We start from the raw sequence: 10,631 nt of genomic DNA on the forward strand, positions 1-10,631 counted from the left end.
TTGCAGTGTTTATTTGTAAGTACTTTGAATTACCGACGACAATGTTTTGTGGAATTTTTGGAGTTTTCATCATCGGAGCCTTGGGGGTACAGGCGCTGGAAAATAAGACTTATGATGATGAATTATTGCGGTTTCCGCACCTAATGGGCGCCTCTGCTGATTATAACGTTGATGCTGATTTGGGAGCTGTAAGTCTTTAATTTTATTATTTTTGAAAAATAAACGTGAGATTGGTTGAGAGTTCGGTGTGCTCGGTTGTTTGAGTACCCACATGACTATGGTTTGAGTTCAAAAAAAAATTTTTGATTTTTGAAAAACCCAGAAAAAAATTGACAATGAGTAACTTCTATTTATGAGATGGAAAAATTATCAAATTCCTTTTGGAATGAGTACCCACATCACTATATTTAAGTAAAAAAAATTTTCAGAAGAAAATTCCTTGAATAAATTATTTTCAAAAATTTTGTTTTTCTTAAATAACTCAATTTTCATCTAAATCAGTCAATTCCCTTTGGATTGAGTACCCACACCACTATATTAAAGTAAAAAAAATTTTCAAAAAAAAAATTCCTTGAATGAAATTTTTTTCAAAAAACTTTTTTTTTAAAATAACTCAATTTTCATCTAAATCAGTCAATTTCCTCTAGATTGAGTACCCACACTACTATATTTAAGAAAAAAAAATTTTCAAAGGAAAATTCCGTGAATGAATTTTCTTCAAAAAATTTTTTTTTTCAAAAATAACTCAATTTTCATCCAAATCAGTCAATTTCCTCTGGATTGAGTACCCACATCACTATATTTCTTCACAAAAATTTTATTTCATTACCCAGTTAATAAATTTTTAATTTTTTTAAATAAAAGAGAGAACTGATAGCAAAGTACGGTTACAACGGAGAAAGTTATCGTGTGACAACAACCGATGGCTACATACTAGAGATGCATCGCATCACTGGCCCGAAATCCAATAAAGACCCCGCGAACAAACCGGTCGTATTTCTGATGCACGGGATACTCAGTAGCTCCGTTGACTGGGTTATTTCCGGCCCCAACAAAGCTCTAGGTACTTAAATAATCATAAGGAGAAAAAAAAAAAAAATTTAAAGAATAAAAAAAATTGACTTTCTTTATGTTTTTTTATAAAACCTTAAAATTTTAATTGTTTTTGTTATCTAGCATATATATTAGCCGACCAAGGTTACGATGTATGGATGGGTAATGCCCGCGGTAATCATTACTCGAGATCACATGAGTGGTTATCAGTTTTAGATAAAAAGTACTGGCAATTCAGGTAATTAATAAGTTACTTTAATTACCAGTTGGAAATTAAGACGCCGATTTTTGCTCTTTAAAAAATTCATAACTCCAAGAGATCTTGTTATTAAGAAACGATTTTTTTTTTATAATTTTCCTTATTAAATTCCCTTTCCAACGAGCCCTAATGAGTTGAATTTCGATCAATAATTACCGAGGAATTAATTAATTAAACTAAAAATTACGCAAAGCGGTTTTTTCTAATTTTATTTTTTTTCATTTATTTTAATTAATTACTCACTAATTATCTACCGATTTTAACTTCATCGTAGATCGTTTTAAAGGGAATTTTCCAAGGAATTTAAAAAAAAATAACCGGAGTCTTAATATATCTAACGTGGGAAGTTATGAATTTTTAAAAAGTTCAATTTCAGTGAATTTGACTCAGAGAAATTTTGAGTTGAGTTGATTAAAAATTAATAACTACTTCCGGAATAAGTTTGGAAAGTTGATTTAATTTTTGTATTATTCCTCATTAAATGAGCTTCAAAATGAGCTACAACAAGTCATACTTTGGTCAATAATTACTGGGTAATTAATAAATTTACTTTTATACAGTTGGCATGAAATCGGAATTTATGACTTACCGGCGATGATCGACTTCGTAATTAATGCAACAAGGGTTGAAAAATTATTTTACGTGGGTCATAGTCAAGGTACAACAGCATTTTTTGTAATGGCATCTACTTTACCGAAATATAACGACAAGATAATATCAATGTCTGCATTAGCGCCGATCGCTTTTGTCGGACATATGACGAGTCCATTTTTCCGAATTTTTTCGACAATTGATTCCGCGGTGGCTGTAAGTTGAATATTAATATTATTGATAATAATAATAGTAAAGTGAAGAGTAGTTAATTGTTAATAATTACAGAATGCAATGAATGTAATGGGAATATATGAGTTCCAACCGACTGAGCAATTTATGAAAAAAGTTAAAGCGGTAATTTGTGACTCCGAGGCTTGGACTCAACCGATTTGTGAAAATGCTTTATTTTTAGCCGCTGGATTTGGCTCTGATCAGATGAACAGAACTTTGTTACCGGCTATTTTGGGTCATGTACCCGCTGGGTCGTCGGTAAAACAGTTTCTTCATTATTCTCAGCTTGTTAAGTCACGTGAGTATAAACTGATTATTTAGGGTTTCATTTTTGGAGGAGGGTAGGGCACGTGATTTCCTGTAGAATGAGTACCCACATCGATATATTTTGAGAAAAAAATTTTTTTTTTGAAAATTTTTTTCGAAATTTTGGTTAAAATCATTATGATATTCTCATCTGTTGTCTTATTTCCGGTAGAATGAGTACCCACATTGATATGTTTTGAAAATTTTTTTTTTTCAAAATTTTGAAATTTTTTTTGAAATTTTGATTAAAATCATTATGATATTCTTATTCGTTGTCTCATTTCCTGTAGAATGACTACCCACATCGATATATTTTGACAAATTTTTTTTTTTGAAAATTTTGAAATTTTCCTTGAAATTTTGGTTAAAATCATTTTGATATTCTTATTTGTTGTCTTATTTCCGGTAGAATGAGTACCCACATTGATACATTTTGAAAATTTTATTTTTTTGAAAATTTTGAAATTTTTTTTGAAATTTTGATTAAAATCATTATGATACTCTTATTCGTTGTCTTATTTCCTGTAGAATGAGTACCCACATCGATATATTTTGACAAATTTTTTTTTTTTGAAAATTTTGAAATTTTTTTTAAACATTTTTGCTAAAATCATTATGATTTTCTTATTCGTTGTCTCGTTTCCTGTAGAATGAGTACCCACATCGATATATTTTAATAAGAAATTCTTTAAAGAATATCAAAAATTGAAAAAAAAATTTTTTTTCGAAAAATCACCACTGCCATATTAAAAATAATTGAATTTCCTGTAGAATGAGTACCCACATGATTATATTAATTTTCAGATCAATTCAGACAATTTGATTATGGATTATTGGGAAATATTCGTAGATACGGTAGATTTACTCCTCCGGAATACGATCTTTCAAAAATAACTACACCCGTAGTACTTCATTACTGTATCAATGACTGGCTGTCGAGTGTAATAGATGTTCAGACGTTGAGCAAAAAATTACCGAACGTACATGGCAAGATGAAAGTACCCCATCCGCCATTTGGACACTTGGATTATTTATATGGCGTTCAAGCAGATAAACTTATTTACGAAAAAGTGCTTAGTATCATAGAGCCAATGAGAAGTCGATGAAATTTTCATGTATTTAAACATTCAAATAAAAGAATTTCCTCAAGAAAAAAATAACGAAAATAGCCAATTTTTTTGTCGATTACCAAAGTGTCCTATTTCCCTAGTAATTATTGAATTTATGTAAAAATCGATAAGGACTTCTTTTGTAGGAAATTAAATTCTCTACAAAATTGGACTCGTGTAATTTTGTGGTATCTCTGATAGTTCAGCTGTAATTTGAATTTTGAAAACGTCTTTATAAATATTTCAAAAAATTTTCAATGAAACATTAATAGATCTCAACTATTTTATATATATAGGGTAATTACGGCCAAAATATCAAAGATATCACAAAAATTCATTGAAATAAAATCGTAGGAAATTTTATCCTCTACAAGTTTGTATTCATTCATTTTTACCGTATCTCTAATAATTCGGCTACAATTTTAATTTTAAACACAATTTTAAAAATAAAAATCCCAAATTCTACATTTCTATCTTCATAAATTATTTACGGCTAAACTATCAAAGATATCATAAAAATTCACTGAAATAAAATTGTAGGAAATTAAATTTCCTAAAAAAAAGGTCTCTTATATTTTTTACATAAACCTGATAGTTAGGCTATAATTTACATTTGAAAATTAAATAAACATATTGACGTTATTTTGACGAAGAAATTGATGCGATTCACTTTTAATAATAAATTTTATATTTTTTTAACATCTAGTATTTTATTTATACTGTACAATAATCGGTTTCAAGTAACGTCAGATCAAAAAGTTCATATTACTGATCATGTTTTAATGTCATTATTTTTCAGTGTCATTAAGGTCGCGATAACGTTCAGACACAGTAATCACAAAAAAACAAATTTGTTTTTTATTTTTTACAAAAAAATAACGGGCAGTTCCAATAAAAAAAATTTTCTGCCATTCTTTGATTATAATTAATTTTTTTTTTATTAATTTGTAATGATTAATTATAAATTAATAATTTTTATTTACTTACAAGTGTTAACTAATTTTGTCGTAACATATAGAATTAGTAAACGTCATGCTGACGATAATTATAATTTGGAGGTAAGAAATTTTTTTTGTCTGTAGTATAAAAAAAAAAACAAAAACAGAAATTTCGTTTTTCAGCGGCAATTTGAAATCTTACAAGATTATAAATTAGAACGTTACGTTTTTCCGGAAGTAATACCGAATTCTGACAGCGAAATAAATAATTATGATGAATTAAATTCGACTATAGTTTACCGACTTCGAAAAGAAAAAAAATATATTTTAGATAATAATAATGATGATGATAATTATATCAAAGGTATAATTTTACTACGTCAAGGTTTTGAGTGTCATTTGAATAATTGTTGTGTTAACAAATTGCAGATGGCCGTTGGTATGTAATTCGAATGAAAATAATAATAATGATAATGATAATGATAACGATTTTGAATTTTTTCTAGCGTATTTACTTGTCGATCAAGGTTATGATATATGGCTGGGTATTGACAATAAAAGTGATAAAAATTTAACGATGTAAGTTATTTTTATTTTTATTGTCGTTAATTGATAACGTAACGGCGGAAAAAACAAAAAAATAAGAAGCTTTTATATTTGGACAGTAGTCTAGTATTTTAAAATTTAAAAAAAGTAATTCAAACCGTTTGGCGGGAAAAAATACTGAAAAACATATATGAGTATATATGAAGCCTAATATCTGATTAAATACAAAAAAATTTGTATCTGATCATATATGACCATATATGAAAATTAATATCTGATCAGAAATAATATATGTTCCTAGATAATCGTATATGATCATATGTGAATCTTTCTATCTGATCTTATGTGATAAGTAACGTTATCTGATCATATATGACGTATATAATACTCATATGATCATATATGGCAATTGAATGATCATATAAGGCATATGTGACACTAATCCCTGATCAGATCCAACATATGGTTTTATCTGATCATATATGACATAAATTGACCATATCATTATATGTATGATCCCATACTTGATCCATATAAAATAATTCAATTCATTGGATCATATATTAAAGACAGATGATAGTCTTATCTGATACTCTAAACACTCATATGTACTCACAAATTATCACATATGACCATATGTAATTGTATGTATTCATATATGGAAATATATAATCGCATAGGATCATATGCGATCATATATGCTCACATGTAACCATATACTATTATATGTGACCATATGTCGTCATATGTGATCGTATGTGATCATATATGGTCATATGTGAACATATATATGGTCATATGTGAACATATATATGGCCACGTGTAACCATATACGATTATATGTGACCATATATGGCCATATGTGATCATATACAATTATATGTGACCATAGGTGGTCATATACGAATATATGTGACCATATGTGGTCATATGTGATCATATATGGTCATATGGGATCATATATTGCTATGTGTAACCACATACGATTATATATAATCATATGTGGTCATATGTGATTATATATGGTCATATACAATCATATATGGTTATTTTTAACCATAAATGGCCATATGTGATCATATACGATTATATGTGACCATATGTGATCATATACGACTATATGTGACCATATGCGGTCATATGTGATCATATATGGTCATATGGAATCATATATGGCTATGTGTAACCACATACGATTATATATAATCATATGTGGTCATATGTGATTATATATGGTCATATACAATCATATATGGTTATTTTTAACCATAAATGGCCATATGTGATCATATACGATTATATGTGACCATATGTGATCATATACGACTATATGTGACCATATGCGGTCATATGTGATCATATATGGTCATATGGAATCATATATGGCTATGTGTAACCACATACGATTATATATAATCATATGTGGTCATATGTGATTATATATGGTCATATACGATCATATATGCTTATTCTTAACCATAAATGGCCATATGTGATCATATACGATTATATGTGACCATATGCGGTCATATACGAATATATGTGACCATATATGTTATTTTTAACCATATATGGTCATATGTGATCATATATTTGCATATATGGTCTTCTTCAATCACATATATATGATCAATCAATTTATTTGATTTTTCAGAGATGAATTAATAGAAAATGAAAATACAGATAAAATAGCCCAATATATATTATTATCGACTGGTCAATCAGAATTGATTGTAATGGACAATAATAATAAATCCAATAATATTTATGAAATTTCTTCTAACATTATTGATGTGGATAATGACTCAAGAATATCCAAATGGTGGAATGGAGTAAAAAGTTGGGTCGTAGGTGTTTATCGCACTGGAAAAAATTATGTAACAAGTAAATAAATTGGCCCTGATTCATTTTCTGTAATAAATTTTTCAAAACGTATTGGTGTGTGTGTGTTTTTTTTTTTACTATAGGTAGTTACGAAGCGAGGATTAATGATATGAATGCAATCGGTCAGAAAGTCGATCATATATTGGAAAATAAAGCAATCGATGGTGTAAAGGTAATTTTACAAAAAATTGAAACCTTTTGAATGAGTATTCACATCGATATGTTTGACAAACTTTTCAGGAAAAAATATTAAATGCCTACGGAATATTTACTTCGATGTTACCAACACTGAAAATTGATATTTTTTCGAAATTAACTAACGATCCGGATACTGATTTGAGTACGGTAAGATAAACGATTTCTAACTGTAGTGAAAAGTATTTATTTATTGAGACATATCTGTATAAAGGCACAATTGATTAAAAAATATGGCTACGATTGCGAGACCCATTTAATTATAACAAAAGACGGCTATATATTAACATTGCACCGGATAAGTGGAGGTAAAAAATACCCACCGAAGGCTGGCAAACCGGTGGTCTATCTTCAGCATGGACTCTTATCTGATTCTGCTAGTTGGATCCTTACTGGACCTTCACATGGCTTAGGTATAAAAATTCATATTAAAGACTTTTCTAATCTTGTTTAGTAAAAAATTTCCTCTCGAAAGAATACCCACATCCCCATATTTCGATCGCATGGAAAAACTCAAAAATTGAATTTTTCAAAAAAATTTATTTTTCGAAAAAAAAGCTTCAGTATCTTGTTCAGTATTAAATTTCCTTTGGAAAGAGTACCCACATCCCTATGGTTTGATCACATGGAAAATTTCAAAAAATGAACTTTTCAAAAAAATTTGTTTAGCGAAAAAGAGCTTCAGTATCTTGTTCAGAATTGAATTTACTCTAGAAAGAGTACCCACATCCCTATATTTCGATCACATGGAAAAACTCAAAAATTGAAGTTTTTAAAAAAATTAATTTTTCGAAAAAAAGCTTCAGTATCTTGTTCAGTATTAAATTTCCTTTGGAAAGAGTACCCACATCCCTATGGTTTGATCACATGGAAAATTTCAAAAAATGAACTTTTCAAAAAAATTTGTTTAGCGAAAAAGAGCTTCAGTATCTTGTTCAGAATTGAATTTACTCTAGAAAGAGTACCCACATCCCTATATTTCGATCACATGGAAAAACTCAAAAATTGAAGTTTTTAAAAAAATTAATTTTTCGAAAAAAAGCTTCAGTATCTTGTTCAGTATTAAATTTCCTTTGGAAAGAGTACCCACATCCCTATATTTTGATCACATGGAAAATTTCAAAAAATGAACTTTTTAAAAAAATTTATTTAGCGAAAAAGAGCTTCAGTATCTTGTTCAGTATTGAATTTCCTCTGGAAAGAGTACCCACATCCCCATATTTCGACCACATGAAGAAATTAAAAAAATTGAAATAATAATTGATCTCACAGGTTACGTACTAGCTGATGAAAATTACGATGTGTGGATGGGTAATTCCCGTGGCACGACACATTCACGCGCACACGTTAATTTAACAACTGACGATCCACTATTTTGGAACTTTTCTTTCAATGAAATCGGACTTTATGATTTGCCAGCAATAATTGACTATACATTAAACATAACTGGTGAGAAAAAAATTGATTACATCGGACACTCACAGGGCACTAGCGTATTATTTGTTTTATTGTCCGAACGCCCTGAATATAATGAGAAAATACGTAAATTTGTTGCTTATGCCCCTATTGCTTTCGTCGGAGACGTACAGAGCCCCATTATAACGGCCCTTGTTCCAGCGGAAAAAAGAACTGCGGTAACTATCTCTATTATTTTATTTTTTTTTTTTTACTTAAACTAATCTTCAATTTATTACTAATTACAGAAATTAATTAACTATTTTCAAATAAACGAATTACTGTCTGCCAACTCTCTGCTAACGAAATTTGTCCGCGGACTCTGCGTAGCCAGGACTTTTTATCGTATTATTTGCACCAATGCCTTCTTTTTATTGAACGGATACGACTTAGACCAAATTAATAAAGTAATTTTTCAATTTTCGGAGCCTTTAATTTTATTTAATTTACTATAATTTTAACTTTTTATAGACTAAGATACCAGTTCTTTTGGCGCATTTACCAGCAGGTGGTTCAACCAAACAAATAATTCATTACGCCCAGGAAATAAATTCTAGTGAGTTCGATAAATTTTTTAAAATAAAAGAAATTTTGATCGCGATGTAATTGTGGCACAATTGGGAATAACTACTTATATATGATCATATATGGCCGGACAATTCGGATCAGACATAAAAAATTATGTCATTTGACTGTTCATAGTCATATGTGATCATATATGATCATCTTTGGCCAGATATGAGCATATATAAGACCATACATGAGCATATTTATGACCATATTTAGTCATATATGACTATTTATGCTCATATATGGTCATGCAAGGTCGTAGATGATCATATATGCTCACATATGATCATATATGTTCACATATGATCATATACGAACATATATGATCACATACAACCACATGTGATCACATATGATCACATACAACCACATGTGATCACATATGATCACATACGAACATATATGATCACATACAACCATATACGATCACATATGACCATACGTGATCACATATGATAATATACGGCCATATATATTATCACATGTGCCCATATATAATCATATACGACCATATATAATCACAAATGACCATACATGATCACATATGATAATATACGGCCATATATGATCATATACGACCATATATGATCACAAATGACCATACATGATCACATATGAACATATACGGCCATATATGCAATCATTGAGGTCAAATATGATCATATATGGTCACATATGCCCATATATGATCATAAACGACCATATATGATCACATATGACCATATATAATCACATATGATCATATAGGTCATATATCATCATATACGATCATATATACTCACATAAGACCATATATGATCATATACGACTATATGTGATCACATATGATCATATTTGACCGCGAATGATGATCATGGGGTCATATATGATCATATGTAATCGTATATGAAAAATTTTCATGAATAATTTTTTTTTTCAGAAAAATTCAGAAAATTTGATTACAATCCTGAAGAAAATATAAAACTATACGGGCAACTAGAGCCACCAGAGTACAAACTAGACAACACAAGAATCCCCGTTGCATTAATGTACGGCCCAAATGATCTACTCTCTGTTCCAACGGACGTGATTCGATTGTCCCATGAACTAAAAAATTTACAGCTAAATTACTCAGTCCCTTACGCGCAATTCAATCATCTAGATTTTACATTCGCTATGAATGCTCCCGAATTAGTATATCGTCCCACTTTGGATTTTTTAAAATCCGATTAAATTAATTTTACCATCCTCCTGATTCTATTTTAGGCTTAATTATTTTTAATTAATTAACAAGAAGCAGTTACCGTATGATTATTACACAATAACTTTATAAGATTATTTAGAGTTATATGATTACTGGAAGTAATTAATAGAGTAAATGAATCATTGATATTCAATAAATTGATTCTACATCTATTTATGATCATATATATCAGTATATATGATCATAGATGGTCATAATTTTTTTTTACAGCTTCAGATATTTAGTATTTTTTTTTTGTACGTCAAAGT

General features: G+C 29.3%; 2 protein-coding genes across 2 annotated transcripts; both read left to right on the forward strand.

The window, feature by feature from the left end:
* On the forward strand, positions 1 to 3,609 carry LOC130677291 (lipase 3-like). The gene is made up of 6 exons (XM_057483990.1): positions 1 to 188; positions 865 to 1,063; positions 1,177 to 1,291; positions 1,873 to 2,119; positions 2,192 to 2,435; positions 3,248 to 3,609. The coding sequence occupies exons 1-6, from the start codon at positions 42 to 44 to the stop codon at positions 3,547 to 3,549; spliced, it is 1,254 nt and encodes a 417-aa protein (XP_057339973.1). The 5' UTR covers positions 1 to 41; the 3' UTR covers positions 3,550 to 3,609.
* Positions 3,610 to 4,360: 751 nt separating this feature from the next.
* On the forward strand, positions 4,361 to 10,358 carry LOC130677264 (lipase 3-like). The gene is made up of 11 exons (XM_057483956.1): positions 4,361 to 4,610; positions 4,674 to 4,929; positions 4,997 to 5,069; positions 6,691 to 6,920; positions 7,004 to 7,092; positions 7,161 to 7,265; positions 7,330 to 7,528; positions 8,388 to 8,749; positions 8,819 to 8,977; positions 9,042 to 9,126; positions 10,060 to 10,358. The coding sequence occupies exons 1-11, from the start codon at positions 4,503 to 4,505 to the stop codon at positions 10,350 to 10,352; spliced, it is 1,959 nt and encodes a 652-aa protein (XP_057339939.1). The 5' UTR covers positions 4,361 to 4,502; the 3' UTR covers positions 10,353 to 10,358.
* Positions 10,359 to 10,631: the final 273 nt, after the last annotated feature.

Source organism: Microplitis mediator, chromosome 1 (assembly GCF_029852145.1).
Source record: "Microplitis mediator isolate UGA2020A chromosome 1, iyMicMedi2.1, whole genome shotgun sequence".
Lineage (NCBI taxonomy): Eukaryota > Metazoa > Arthropoda > Insecta > Hymenoptera > Braconidae > Microplitis > Microplitis mediator.